This window comes from Semicossyphus pulcher, unplaced genomic scaffold (genome assembly GCF_022749685.1).
Source record: "Semicossyphus pulcher isolate SPU_LCO1_2020_fin unplaced genomic scaffold, fSemPul1.0.p SCAF_21, whole genome shotgun sequence".
NCBI classification, from domain to species: Eukaryota; Metazoa; Chordata; class Actinopteri; order Labriformes; family Labridae; genus Semicossyphus; species Semicossyphus pulcher.
This window is the reverse complement of record NW_027211695.1, coordinates 16,415,922-16,431,276: the sequence shown is the minus strand read 5'-3', so window position 1 is coordinate 16,431,276 and position 15,355 is coordinate 16,415,922. Positions and strand designations below refer to the sequence as shown.

The following is a 15,355-nucleotide window of genomic DNA, read 5'->3' as shown; positions in this document are numbered from 1 at the left end:
GCTTTTCCAGTCCTGCTTCCTGCAGCTACGAAATATTGCAAAAATCAGATCAATGCCAGGTTATTACTTGAACTAGAACTCGAACAGCCGTCCGTACCGTATCTTCCATTCTTGCGTCCCTCGATTGGCTCCCCGTAAAATTCAGAATAAACTACAATATCCTGTTAATGTCATACCAGGCACTGCTTGGCCCCGCCCCCAGTTTCCGACCTCATCGTTCCATATTCCCTCTTTTGAACTCGGATGATCAAATCTCAGCCGTCAATCCATCCCACTCTCAAATTGCCCAAAAAATAGGTGATCCCACATTTCCTGTTTTATCCCCCACCCTCTGGAATCAGATCTGCCGAATCTTTAGACGTGTGTTTTGGGTTTTTTTTTTTGGTTTGCTCAACATCGTGATTTTTTATTATGGCTTTTGATTTTGTTTATTTGTTTTAATCCTGTGTTTGTGAAACTCTTTGTAACCAAGTGTTTAAAAAGTGCTAGAGTCAGTGGTAGAGTCGGTCGTCTTTCAATCGGAAGGTCGGCGGTTTGATCCCCAGCTCCCTCAGTCTACATGTTGAAGTGGGCAAGAAACCGAACGCCAAATTTCTCCCGGTGGCAAAGCCAACGGGTATGAATGTGATGACTGATTGACAGTTGGCCACTTTACGTAGCAGCCTCTGCCATCAGTGTGTGAATGGTCACAAAGACTTGAAAAGCGCTATTTAAGTACAGTCCATTTACTTTTGGTGAAGCTTCCGATGAGTTTAACAACTCATTAAAACTGGTGCCAATTCACAGCACTGTAACAATAAGGCAACTGTCACCTTAAGTGACACTTAGTTCACCCTAATTCTCTTTCCCTATATCCAGCATAACTTCTGCTCACACTGAATTTTACATTTGAAGCTGAAACAAATTTGCAACCTCGATTAAAAATGACACAAATCTGTGTTTGTTTTTCATCATCTGCCATGCATAGAAACTGTTTTGTAATCTTGCTTTGCGTTCTGTCAAATAAATGCTTTAAACCTGCATCTGTCAATGCTCGTAATTAAAAACAATAACAATGAAGTGTTTGTGTATGATCTTCCAGGAAAGCTTTGCTGGTGTTTCTGGTGTAAGTTTTAAGTGTTACCCACAGTGACAAAGCCATAAAGTTTCACACATACAGCCGCTGCTCTCAGAGTGGCACTTCCTTATTCACAGAATTAGCTGTTGTTTTGTCTCAGCAAAAACATACACATCTCTCTTCTTGATAATTATCACAGACATATATAGTAAAATGCTAGGCCAACACTCTGATTGGCTGGCACTCTTTCCTCTGGGTTAAAACGATTGGTTGTGATCAATTGTTCACAAGACGAGGAGGTTTAAAAGGGGAGAATTATTTTAGGACTTTAAGCAGAGACTTAAACGCCGGATGGTATCGATCCCCTCCAGACTAACGCAGCAGATTACGGAACAGAGGCCATTTAAAGCAGGTAAGAACACCTTCTTATTGCTAACAAAAAACAATTGTAAATGACATCAGGGATGGTTCTAGTATATAATGCACCTTTCTAGATCAGATAAGAAGTGAAGCATCTTGTACAACCTTTACCGAAAGACAAAAACAAGACACAAAATATAGACACAAGACAAAAGCAATGCTTAAAACACAGTTGAAAACACATTCAAGTCTACACAGGTGGGTCTTGGGTTGGTTTCATCTATTCACACTAAAGGCTGAAGTCTTCCAACATGTTTTTATGTGGTCGAACACAGCGGCTTTGTCTTTGGCCCAAAGCTTCAAAATATGATTATCTAGGTACAACATGCAAGGCTCCGCAGTCAAGTAAGCAATAAAAACATCAAGTTAGTCTTTCAATTAAGCTAGCAATATTTAATAAGCATCACCAGATTAGATGCTTTAATTATAACAACTTCTTAAGACTGTACACAAACTCAATATGTTTCCTCATCCTTAATAGTCACCTAGCCTGGAGATGAGGTTGATGACTACTATCCTTTGGATGAGTCTTTGGTCACTCTGTATAGTCCTATCTATCAACACACTTTTATCAATATTCTTTTTGTAAAACTGTTTGTTTTGCTTTGTTTTATTGTGAAATAAATGCCTTAAACCCTGCAGTAATCAATATTTAGTTAGGTAAACATAACATAACACAAAGAGTTTTGCAGGGTGTGCATGACTATCAAAATAAAATGTAAAAAAACCCCAAAAAAAAGGTAATTCCATTTTATTTAACACTACTTTTTTTTACTTTGTCAATGCACATTTTAGACAAAGCATGTAAACTACAAACAACTTAATTCTTGTTGCTTTGAATCCATTTATCTGCTCAAAAAGTTTTTCATTCTTTCTCTTCTAGACAAAATGAAGGCCGTATTCCTGATTTCCGTCATCTTCACCGTAGCTCTCGTTCACGCGGGGCAAGGACAGCCCTGCACCTCTCTGGCCAACAGGTCAGCATACGACACATTTGCCAGACGACACATCATATCAAATACATTTGACATGAATTCTCTGGAAGAATGGGCGAGGTGAGCGTAAAACTTCAATCAATTAATTCCCTTTCAAAGAGAGTAACTGTTGTCTTATTGAAATTAAATCCAGATAGTTTCCTTGTTTCCTTACAGTATATCAGTGTTGGTGTAACAGAAGTCATTTGTTGTCATTTGAGTACAACTTGAACACAAGTTTTGAATCGAGGGCTGATTAAAATCAAAGACCTTTTTAGATATTTGGACATCCACGTCTTTTTTACAGTCTCTGGTTTAAAGCAGCAGAAACATGTAACAATGTAACAGGTAAAAATTACACCTAAACAATGTAAGTATAACAGTAACACATTGATTTCATCTCACAGTTACCTTCGTAACAACAGCCTCTGCGGCAGAACTCCCACGCAGTCCTTCATTGACGGGAGAGCGGCGGATGTCAAGCGTATCTGTTCCTACTCTGGCCGACTCGTGCAAGACGCCCCTCAGAGTCAAAGAGACTTCTGCATGAGTCCATCCAACATGGTGTTGTATGAAGTTAAGTCTGACACGCGTTGTAATGTTCAAAATGCAAGACGCGTTCAACACAATGTGATTGTTAGATGTGCTAGGGTCAGAAGGGGCTGCCGCCCGATCCACTTTGAGGCTTTCAGAAACCAAACGCCAGACAAACAACACTGCACCAAACCCAGATCTGTGTAGGGTTAGTGTTCCAACTGTCAGGCTAAAAATTTCCTGACATCTTCAGTTTTTTGAGCCTGATTCCAGAACATTCCTCCACCTGAATCCCGACAAAACTGAAATACTTCCAATTGGACCATTGCAGCTGATCAGTTTGTTGGCCTGTTTCAATTAAATATCACATGTACCTCTTAGAATCTGGGTATCATCTTTGCCCAGTCTATGTCGTTGACCATCATGTTACTGAGCTTTTCCAGTCCTGCTTCCTGCAGCTACGAAATATTGCAAAAATCAGATCAATGCCAGGTTATTACTTGAACTAGAACTCGAACAGCCGTCCGTACCGTATCTTCCATTCTTGCGTCCCTCGATTGGCTCCCCGTAAAGTTCAGAATAAACTACAATATCCTGTTAATGTCATACCAGGCACTGCTTGGCCCCGCCCCCAGTTTCCGACCTCATCGTTCCATATTCCCTCTTTTGAACTCGGATGATCAAATCTCAGCCGTCAATCCATCCCACTCTCAAATTGCCCAAAAAATAGGTGATCCCACATTTCCTGTTTTATCCCCCACCCTCTGGAATCAGATCTGCCGAATCTTTAGACGTGTGTTTTGGGTTTTTTTTTTTGGTTTGCTCAACATCGTGATTTTTTATTATGGCTTTTGATTTTGTTTATTTGTTTTAATCCTGTGTTTGTGAAACTCTTTGTAACCAAGTGTTTAAAAAGTGCTAGAGTCAGTGGTAGAGTCGGTCGTCTTTCAATCGGAAGGTCGGCGGTTTGATCCCCAGCTCCCTCAGTCTACATGTTGAAGTGGGCAAGAAACCGAACGCCAAATTTCTCCCGGTGGCAAAGCCAACGGGTATGAATGTGATGACTGATTGACAGTTGGCCACTTTACGTAGCAGCCTCTGCCATCAGTGTGTGAATGGTCACAAAGACTTGAAAAGCGCTATTTAAGTACAGTCCATTTACTTTTGGTGAAGCTTCCGATGAGTTTAACAACTCATTAAAACTGGTGCCAATTCACAGCACTGTAACAATAAGGCAACTGTCACCTTAAGTGACACTTAGTTCACCCTAATTCTCTTTCCCTATATCCAGCATAACTTCTGCTCACACTGAATTTTACATTTGAAGCTGAAACAAATTTGCAACCTCGATTAAAAATGACACAAATCTGTGTTTGTTTTTCATCATCTGCCATGCATAGAAACTGTTTTGTAATCTTGCTTTGCGTTCTGTCAAATAAATGCTTTAAACCTGCATCTGTCAATGCTCGTAATTAAAAACAATAACAATGAAGTGTTTGTGTATGATCTTCCAGGAAAGCTTTGCTGGTGTTTCTGGTGTAAGTTTTAAGTGTTACCCACAGTGACAAAGCCCTAAAGTTTCACACATACAGCCGCTGCTCTCAGAGTGGCACCTTATTCACAGAATTAGCTGCTAACCCTAACCCTGCACCCTTAAGACTGTACACAAACTCAATATGTTTCCTCATCCTTAATAGTCACCTAGCCTGGAGATGAGGTTGATGACTACTATCCTTTGGATGAGTCTTTGGTCACTCTGTATAGTCCTATCTATCAACACACTTTTATCAATATTCTTTTTGTAAAACTGTTTGTTTCGCTTTGTTTTATTGTGAAATAAATGCCTTAATCCCTGCAGTAATCAATATTTAGTTAGGTAAACGTAACATAACACAAAGAGTTTTTCAGTGAACATCAATTTATTATGAGACAAAATTTGAAATGGTGTTGAGGAAAAAAACAAGACAAACTATTTAATATTAATCCTGATCTTACTTTCCAGTCTCATGAACATAATATGAAAAAAGTGTTTTGATAAAGTGTGATTAAGTGCACTTTTCAGCTGCAGCAGCCTCTAGAACAGCTGTGATAATAGAAATTAATTCTTACAGCAAGTTGAATGTGAAAAGGCTTTTTCTTATTCACCGACAAGCTGCAACACTTTGAGCCAGATTGATGTCCCTAAAAATTAAGATGCTTCAAAATGAGTCTTATTAAGGTGCACTCTCTAAACTTTGGCTGAGCAGAAAACCACTGAAGGTGGTGATAACATCGTTTCCCCAAACATGTGCGTTTGCATCCAAACGCACGTACACCTGGTCCCCTTGCTGCAGCTCCAACAGCACAGCGTTGCCTCCATTGTCAGCTGAGTCTTGCGCTGACGCGTGGTCAAAGGTCATCACAATGACATCGTTGTTCTTGATGAGGGAAAGACTTGCTATGTGTGATCCTCCAGCATGATGAAAAAGGGTGAAGTAGTAAGTGCCTGCAACAGGTGCAGCGAAGATACCTGCGGAAACAAGATTTTTATACCATTAAGAGTCTGTCTGTATTCTGAATAGAGGTCTCGACCAGTCCGAAATGTCCCGAACCCGAAACTTAAAGAAATCAGGACATTTTTTGAGATCTGATTTGACAAATTAATTTTTAAAAAGATATAAATCCAAACGGTTTTCCAAGAACTGGAACATGTCGGCCAAAAAAGAACCCCAAAAAGCAGACAAATCTGGTTATTAAACTTGATTCTCAAGTGCAGTTTTACTGCCAAAAATGTTCATAATGTCACAAATCATGTTAAGTTAAAGCTCCTGTGAGGAACCTTTGGTTTGTGTTGATTTTGGCGCCTCCTGTGGGCAAAGCCGTACCTCTAATCTCTTCACTGATTTTGTCCTGTACATGCTTAAGTGGTGTTTTTTAACAAAAAATCCTTATACTTATCCTTTTGCCTTGAAACATGTAAACAAAGGCAGCGTGCAGTTAATCGCTTCGTCTGACACCTACCCACCTGCCAGCAGTTTCAAGCATTGAAAATAACTATATAGAAATAATCGATCTGGTCGCTGATGGTCTGGTTTGCTTTTGTAGCTCATATAGAGTCATCAGAATGAATTTCAGCTTGTTTCATAACCAGAGAAAAAGTCCTCACAGGAGCTTTAATGTCTGTTTTATTTGGTTCTCAATCCAGACTAATAGAATTAGACCAGGCCGAGACCAAAATGACCGTGAACCAGTCCCTCTAGGATTTCAACCCAGCTTTTTAAATAAGTTCCAATGCAAGTTACAGGTTTTTAAGTCTTTTTTTTGCGCTACACATTACACATTAGCTGTGAGCAAATGGCACAAATGCTCCAATTAAAGCCACATGGAGCAAGCGGTCTGTCTTCTGACATTGTTTCTGGTACATTTTTGTGTCAAGACGCCAAATAAAATGTGTAAAAATGACACGACACTGAAGTAAATTGCCATGAAATACTGATTTCGATGTTATCCAAACGTCCAAAGAATAATATACATTGTATATTAGATTTTTGCTACTCTATTCTTCTCTTTATTTTGAGTGCTGCGCAGTTATAAAACAACTGATAAGAGACAGGGGGATTACTATCTCACTGTATAATGATTATTTGAGATCAGAGCGGACTCACACTTGTAACAGAGCCTCTGCTTGGTGCAAAGTTTGAAACTCGGCCTCAGACGGGTCAATAGACTCAACGCAAGGCATTAGGAAGTGGCTAAGTAGGCGGTTAGCCCAATCTAAGACATTGGGTATTAGATTCATTATAATGGATTCACTGTCTCCTTAAGCACACTGCAAATTAAGCCAGATCAGGTAGCTTGTGAAAGAGACGATCACGCTCCCTACAACGGCGCAGCTGTCTGCTACACAGCAAAAAATGGTGTCTTTATCTAGCGCGCAGTGTTCCGGAGATAACAAAGTAACCATACCTCGGATGTTTACACGACATCAGATCAATATTTTGAAGATAAAAAGAGCATTTGGTGACGTACGTGACAAAATAGGGTGACTGTTGAGATGTAGAAACGTTGTGGAGATCGGCCAAACTTGCATGGTCAATTGTGTCAACACTTGGCATTGTGGGAAACTGCTGGCTTAGTAGACTGGAATTTTTGGCGTTCTACATGTTGCAAACTGCATATATAGTAAAAGCTTCATTTTGGCTCAAGAAACACACACTGCCAGTGTGGCAGGTAGTTTTGTACAGAGCTTTCGAGTGTTTTGAAAGAAGATGCAGAAAATGGGCTTACCTGTTAAAGTATTGTAGGCATTGCCGATGTTTGTAAACACTTTTTTGAAGATCAAAGTTGTGTCTTTCCTGAACGGTCCAATGGCATTGTTACCTCCTCCTGTTGCTGTGCTGAATGCGACCCTTGTCTTTTCTACAATAAAACAACACTGAAATCACGATTCATGTAAACGTATTTCCCCTTTTGTGTATTTCATCAAAACAATGAACTGAATCAATCAGAGAAAAGATTGGTGTGACCTTTGCTCTTCAGCTCAAGAATCTGGTTTTCGCTCTCCTTCAGCCTGGTTTCCATGATTCCCATTTTTTCTCTCAAAGCACCAAACTCTTTCAGGAGGTCACACATGCCCGGGAAGCAAGACTCTGTTTCAGTGGTTGGTCCTTTATCAGCGGCATGGCCCTCGTCCTGGGCCGAAATCAGGCCGCAGAGGAGCGACAAAAGCAGTACAATAGAAAAGTTCATGTTTGGTGTAGCTCAGGGGACTGCTCGACTCTAATCCCTGCTAATGCTGCTGTTACACTGTTTAAAAATGGCCTGTTAATTTTTAACACCCCCTTTGAATCAATGTGAATTATGCAATAGGAAAACAGTATTATCAGCATTTACTCGTCACCATGTAACCTTTGATATTCTAGAGAAATGTTAACCGGGAGATTTGTCAGCATTTCACTGATCTTACAGAAACTCATGTTCAAGGTTTTTTATGCAAATCTAAGAACAAGAGTTTTTATGTAAAGAACATGTAAATACAAACCATTAGTTTATTCTCACAGTCTGGTTTGAAGAGGAATCTCTCACAATCTGACCTCTGTGAGAGTGATGCATGCCTTAAGGGGGGCTTAAAATGGGGGGTTGTTAATGAAACTGCAAATCTGCTCTGCCATGGAATTCCCGTATTGTAGGCTTCAGTTCTCATATGGATTACGTCAGGGACATTAACATTTCAGGGATTACATCTTCACTTTGAGATACTTTAAACATTTTAAAGACGAAATTTCACTGTTAATTTGATCCACACATAAACTTAAGTTAAAGGAGTAAAATGATATAAAACCAAATTCATAAAAAATCTGCTTTTTCTATCAAAATCTGTGGCTAATGTCTGTCATTTTGCATGAGGTCATTTATTTCTTATTTCTTTATTTGTGCAGAAAGACACCATTAAAATAAAACAAAAAATAGAAATTTACAAATGAAATTTGGGGCTTGTAAATGAACCCAGCTGACATTAAACGGGACATATTTTAGCTATGCAATCAATTTTCTATTATTCTAATGTGTTTTTAAATCATGTTGATAAAGTTTGTTTTGTTTTACAAAATGTACACATATTTTCATTTAATTATTGTTCGGAGACTCTCCTTCCTCCTGAAACGATTTTTGCCATTCAAAGGTCAGACCTTAGCCACGCGATTGGCTGACAGTATCTGGAGTGACTGTATGGCCCTTCCCCCACTTCTGCGATCCCACGAGGGGGAGCAGCCGCACTGCACTGTCACTCCAAAGTTGAAGAAATGGCTGCTCTAGGATCGGTTATTCGGCCTTATATGTATAAGCCAGAATTGCCAGGAGGTATCGGAATAGTAAGTTGAAATCTTGATAACAACTTGACTACAAGCTCGTTCAAGAGGGCAGCCTGAGGTGTATGACGATTGATCGATTTCAGTTAAAGCAAGGTCCTATGTAGAAACCTGCAGCTGTTCTGAACGTCCCATTTCAGAGGCGACCTTTTTAAAAGTGTGATTCTGGAAAAACACAGAATTTTGCAGTTTTCACTTTTTCACTGTGAACAATAAACACCCAAAAATGTGAAACCCATAAAAATATGACAATATCCATTAAAACGATATGGCCCCTTTAATATTAAAACCCTGTAAGCTATCTACCTGTGTTCATTTTTATCTGTCATAAAAATATCGTTGGCATATCAAATTATATGCACATCAATGATTTATATAAGGAATAAAAGAGGCCCCGGGATGGAGCCTTGTGGAACACCAAACTATATGTGGCTGTCAGATCACTTCTAAGGATTTACTGTAAAATGATCCACTGTCTGCTTACACAAGTGTTGATACTGTTTCGTGACAAGTTGATTAATTGACACATTTAAATTACCTGTACACTACCCTGTAACAGATTAAGATTTCTGCAATAGTGCATGTGTGTTTGCAGAATTAATTTGTTTAGCGGGGGATTCCAATTAAAAAGTGTGAACAATGGCACAAAAAATCAAGAAGTTACTCGTATTGCCTATACTGTTTAAATAACCTGCTTTTGTCAAGTCACCACATTGTAAGTAGATGCCTGCTTTTGTAGGAAACCTCTAGAATACAAGTGACTATATCATACAACAATAAGGGCGAAGAAAATGTGGTGAGTAAAAAGCTTTATTTGAAAAGTGATGAAACAGGAACGATTTTGTAAACCATAAAAATCAACAGGGAGTAACCTCTTGGAAGCATGATCGTTTAGGGCACACTGAGGAAAAACCTGTCAATTAGATTATGAGAAACAGTTTCTTATTAAAAGTAGAAGAAGAGTCAAATAAACATAAAAGGAATGGTTCCTCCCCTGAGGAGCATGAATGAGCTTACATTTAATATTAATCAGTCCATTATATTCAGATACTAATTGCTTAGACGGTGGAAATCAGGCTTAAAGACCAGAGGAAAGGTCACAAGCAATCACTATAGATGTTATCATTTAGGATGAAGGTGCGTGCAACTATTTAATTATATAAACAACAGCCCTGTTCTTCTTAAGATTATAAAATGTAACATTAATAGATGTCTTTATATACAGTCATTTTCAAGGATAAACAAAAAGCTATGTATGGATTCTTAAAGTTGAGTGACCAAAAACCCACTGAAAGTTGTATGGTGGTCATATCCCCAAATAATTGAATTTGCAGGCAGACGCACATACACATGGTCTCCTCGCTGCAGCTCCATGAACACTGCGTTTCCTCCATTATCAGCTGTTTCAGTGTCTGATTTATGATCATGGGTCATGACCATCAGCTCGGAGTTCTTGAACAGTAACAGCTTTGCCTCATGTTCTCCTCCAGCATGAAAGAAGATGGTGAAGTAATATACACCTGATACAGGTGCAGTGAAGATACCTGTGGAAACAACAGGGTGCTCTCAAAGGGTGTAAACAGGAGTTTCAGAAGTCTGTTGGACATCTGGATTAGTTGACAATAAAGTAATAATCTTGAAGATTTTTATGTAAATAAATGTCTGTTAAGTCCCTGTCTTTCGCCGAATGAGGTAATACAATGGTGATTGAGCCTTTGGTCCACTGATGAAAGTCTTATATATATTATATAATAGTATTATTATGGACTGGGTGTCTGTGGTGACATTCGCGAAGCGGCGCCCATCAGCCAGCAGTGGTTGGTCTGCCAGAGAGGGTAGGGGGAGCTAAGCGGCTGCTTTTCCGCTCTCTGCAAGTGTTGCGAGTAAACAGTAATCTACTATGGCTGAACAAACAAAGAAAAGATGGATGACTACAGATACAACTTCAACAATAAGTGAAAATCCAAAGAAAAAGAAACAAACTCGATGCTCAGATGAAGGCAAGCAGTCTGAAAGTCTGTTTTTCTTGATGTTTTTTTTGTGCTCAGTGAAACGTAAACATTAAATGCGTATTTGATTCCTCTAGATACCCAAGTTTCACACAGCGTAAAGTCAAGTGGTAATGATACAAACATCATACAATGTTCATTGAATTCATTGACCCTTTTTACACATTCCAAATAATACTGCCGAACAGATAACACGTAGGTGATGGTGAGTATTACCTGTAGCTCTATTGTAGGCTTTGCCGATGTTTGTTATCACCCTTCTGAAGATTAAAGTTATGTCTGTGTTGAAAGGTCCAATGGTTCCATCCACTCCTACCACTGTACTGAATATCACCTTTGTTCTCGCTGTGTCAAACAAAACATTATGATGGTATTACTACTAAAGTATTTCTAGAATCCTTACATTAAAAGTTATACTAAATAAAGCACTCAAGAAACCATGTGAGCTACGACTTCTCTGTCTTCCAACACAATACACAAAATACTTTACCTTTGTTCCTCAGTTCCAGAATCTGGTTTTCACTGTTCTTCACCATGGTTTCCATGGCTTTGAGTTTTCCTCTCATGGCACTGAACTCTCTCAGAAGGTCACACATGTCAGGAAGGCATGACTTTGTTTCAGGAGCATTGTCTTCCTTCTGGGCTGAAATCACGCCACAGAACAGCAACAAAACCCCCAAAATTGGAAAATTCATCTTCAGCGTTGATTCGAGAATCAGTCACCTCAACTCTGACTGATGTGGTTCTTCTTCTCTTTTTATATGTTGTTTAATGACGACCTGTTAATTTTTAATACGTGAATACACGTGAATTTGTTATCTTATAAGGAATCTGTTATCAAACTCTTTCAGTGAAGGTCAGTGGGTTAGCAATAAGGATATCATAAAAGATTCACTGGAAAACACGTCTTGTGTTCAATAGTTCTTGTGGGGCTGAGAGATTGATCTCACAAGGCAAGTCAGGTTATAAAAGCACTTTTAAACACCGTGACAATTAAGATATAAAAGGACGTAAGATAAGATGTATGAGAAAAACAAGGCAATTGATACAATAAAACGGTAGAGGTTGTAGACACAAGGATCAAACATTTGGTCTCCTTACTGCACGTGCAGGAACGCTGCTACCACTGATGCAGGTAATGCAACTGTGTAGGGGACCACAGCAGACGAGGACCAGGAATCGGATGAAGCTGCGTTTTTACACTTCTTTCATTCGTTGCTGACATTACGTTATGTTACATCTGACAGTGATGCTATGAGACTGAGCAAGCTGCTGGTGAGCAGCGCACAGGGCCACTGATGGCTCATCTATGCATCAATCCTGCTTTATTTACTTGATGAATAAAAAGCTTAAGGACGGGACCGTTTTCAGGCGCTGTCCGAGGTGCTGAAGTTGTAAACGCGCAGAAACACGTATATGAAAAACTCACTAAAATTCATGATGTGTGTTTATGACATTCTTTCAAATTATTTCAAACTAAATGGCACGTCGCAAACTGACGAGCAGGCAGAACACTGTGATGCATTGTGACCGATAGGGGCCGCGTTTAGCCTCACAAAATTACACAGTATAAATAGTAAATCTCGCTGATGGCTGTGTTTGCGTTTGTAGGTCTTTTAGAGGCATCAGTATTTATTGAGATTGTTTCATAACCAGTTTAAACCTCCCCATAGTTTAAACTTTGACACACAACAAACACATTACACGTACATCATATATTGCTCACTTTATTTGATCAATCAGTACTTGTTCCATTTCAGTGTGGCTACTTTATCAGCTCATGTAGTTACAAATTTTAGTATAGTTTAAATTTATTCTTAACAAAACTCAACAAATGACATAAAATTGTAAAAAGACATGACCATGACATAAAGCAGTAGACTTTTAAAAACTTCTGTGACTTTATCAAAGGAGCAACTGCCTTCCTATCTGTTCTCACACCTCACACCTCGACCAGGAAACCACTGAAGGTTGTGTGGTAGCTGGAGCCGTACACATGCGAGTCGGGACCCATGCGCACGTAGACCTGGTCTCCTTGCTGCAGCTCCAGGAACACCGCGTTCCCTCCGTTGTGAGCCGTTTCATAGACGGCAGGGTGATCCTGCGTCTGCACCACGCGCTCGTTGTTCCTGTAGAGAAACAGCTCTGTCCCAGGTGTTCCTCCAGCGTGGTGGAAGATGGTGAAGTAATAAACTCCAGCAAAAGGTGCGGTGAAGACACCTGTGGGAACAGGACAGTGAAATATTTCAACCCAAGCCTCAGGCGCACATTTAGGACTGTAGTTAAAATAATCTGCATGTCTTTTAGATCATTAACACACATTGATAGAAAACTCAGTTCAATTCCTTTTTTTGAAACTTTAGGGAGTAATCTTTACAAAGTTGATGTATTGTAGTATTGTTTTTTTATTTGATTTTAGGTCACAATGATTAAGGCTTTCTAGCTCCCCCCCAATATGACATGAGGTTCAGTTAGCTTTGCACAGTAACAGCCGGTAAAAATGTCCTTCAGAGGGCGCCTTTTATTAGAGCCTTTTCCACTTTCACTTCACTCTTTTTTTTCATACGTATCTGTACTTGACTTAAAATGAAGTCCTGTGGATTTTTAATATGTTCAGCAACATGTGAGGAACTATCTGAGGCCACTGTTTGATCAGAGAAGCTTTTGTTCATAGTTCTAAGTGTTAAAGTGTTGGGTTACAGAAGAGCACATACTGCACTGTGTGTGCTGTTATATCTTTATACTGCACTTACTACTTACCTCCATATTATACTGCACTGTATCATATTATTATTATTACTACTACTACTACTGTTATATTAGTATATTATAAAGTACATTATATTATTGTATTCTCTACCTTTATATTCATATTACAGTATACAGAATGTATCGTACAACACCATGTTACATCCAATATTCTGTCTTTGCTGCTTATTACATTATTAGTATTATTGTGACCACACACTGTATAGTATATTATACTATTATACTTTTATATTACATTTTTACTTTTGACTTAATGTTCCATATCAGACTACATTATATACTTATTAGGGCTGCCAATCGAATTGCGATTTAATCGCAAAAATCGCAAACTGACCGCACATTTTTCACCTGTTGTAAATGTACCTTAAAGAGATATTTTCCAAGTTCAAGGGCAGAGGGTCAAAATAATAGAACGCCGTTGAAGGGAATGTGCGTTATCTTGCTTTTACTGCGTTAACTTTGACAGCCCCTTTTTTTATTTTTTTATTTATTTATTTAATTTATTTACATTTTTTTTCTTCTTAAAAAAAAAATTATTTATTAATTTATTAATTTATTTTTTGTATTTTTGTATTTTGTTGTTGTTGTTGTTGTTTATAGTGTTGCCCGTTTTTGTTGTTCTATATTTCTTTCTTTATTCTTTTTTTTCCCTTTTCTTCACCATTCATATATTACTTAAATTTAATATAAAAATTGCAATGTACTAAAGAAACAGCTGTCTTTGACAGCCCTAATACTTATACTTATACTGTCATATACCATACTGTATTTATTGCCACTTTTATATCGCACCTTATATTAAACTATATCTTATACCTCATACTGTATTATCTCATACTGCTAAAATTTTGCAGTGCATGTCACTTAATCTTACTTGTATAACAGCTGTAAAAACCTCTTATTTAATTTGATCTGTTCTTATTTTTAGGTTACATTGACTTACTTGTTATTTGTCTTTGTGCTGCTCCAGCACCCCTGAATTTCCCCTCCTCAATAAAGAATTATCGCATCTTATTTAAGTATTGATTGTCTTCCTCGACGCACTCACCTGTGGATCCACTGTAAGCGTTTCCAACATTCGTAATCACCCTTTGGTAGACGAGAGTCGTCTCAGAGCCGAAAGGTCCGATCGCTCCTCTCGGCCCTGCCTCCGCGCTGAATATCACCTTCTGTCTCTCTGTGTGAAGCAACACTTTCACATCACATTTCCACATAAAATCAAAAATCACATTTTGCTTTACATATTGAACATTGACTCTACCTTTGCTCCTCAGTGCCACGATCTGGTTTTCACTCTCGTTCAGCCTGCTCTCTAGAGCTGCCAGCTTTGCTTTGAGTTCACCAAACTCACAACACATGTTGGGATAGTGGCGAGACTGTGATGGATGAGAAGTTTAGATAACAGGTTGTATTTGTTCAGAGTGCTCAAAGTCACACAGCAGAGCACCAAAACCAACCAGAACCTGCGCTCAGTCTCCTCCCCACAATTAAGATATAAAAGGACGTAAGATGTGATGTATGAGGAAAACAAGGCAATTTATACAAAAAAAACGGTAGAGGTTGTCCGAGGTGCTGAAGTTGTAAACGCACAGAAACACGTATATGAAAAACTCGCTAACATTCATGATGTTTGTTTATGACATTCTTTCAAATTATTTCAAACTAAATGGCACGTCGCAAACTGCTGAGCAGGCAGAACACTGTGATGCATTGTGACCGATGGGGCCCGCGTTTAGCCTCACAAAA

The 15,355-nt window shown here is 38.9% G+C and overlaps 3 protein-coding genes and 1 long non-coding RNA gene across 4 annotated transcripts; 1 reads left to right on the top strand and 3 right to left on the bottom strand.

Annotated features, from left to right (window-relative positions):
* Positions 1 to 1,408: 1,408 nt before the first annotated feature.
* LOC138601093 (uncharacterized) lies at positions 1,409 to 4,432 on the top strand. Its single transcript, XR_011308783.1, has 3 exons — positions 1,409 to 1,469; positions 2,361 to 2,532; positions 2,859 to 4,432. It is a non-coding gene; the product is annotated as an uncharacterized lncRNA (long non-coding RNA).
* A 766-nt stretch (positions 4,433 to 5,198) lies between these two features.
* LOC138601201 (complement C1q tumor necrosis factor-related protein 3-like) lies at positions 5,199 to 7,713 on the bottom strand. The gene is made up of 3 exons (XM_069672781.1): positions 7,491 to 7,713; positions 7,252 to 7,383; positions 5,199 to 5,494 (listed from the first exon to the last, which is right to left on the bottom strand). The coding sequence occupies exons 1-3, from the start codon at positions 7,711 to 7,713 to the stop codon at positions 5,199 to 5,201; spliced, it is 651 nt and encodes a 216-aa protein (XP_069528882.1).
* A 2,381-nt stretch (positions 7,714 to 10,094) lies between these two features.
* Positions 10,095 to 11,436, bottom strand: LOC138601200 (complement C1q-like protein 4). The gene is made up of 3 exons (XM_069672780.1): positions 11,331 to 11,436; positions 11,057 to 11,185; positions 10,095 to 10,375 (listed from the first exon to the last, which is right to left on the bottom strand). Exons 1-3 carry the CDS (start codon positions 11,434 to 11,436, stop codon positions 10,095 to 10,097), a joined length of 516 nt encoding a protein of 171 aa, XP_069528881.1.
* A 1,306-nt stretch (positions 11,437 to 12,742) lies between these two features.
* On the bottom strand, positions 12,743 to 15,081 carry LOC138601219 (complement C1q-like protein 3). Its single transcript, XM_069672798.1, has 3 exons — positions 14,871 to 15,081; positions 14,658 to 14,786; positions 12,743 to 13,060 (listed from the first exon to the last, which is right to left on the bottom strand). Exons 1-3 carry the CDS (start codon positions 14,965 to 14,967, stop codon positions 12,783 to 12,785), a joined length of 504 nt encoding a protein of 167 aa, XP_069528899.1. The 5' UTR covers positions 14,968 to 15,081; the 3' UTR covers positions 12,743 to 12,782.
* Positions 15,082 to 15,355: the final 274 nt, after the last annotated feature.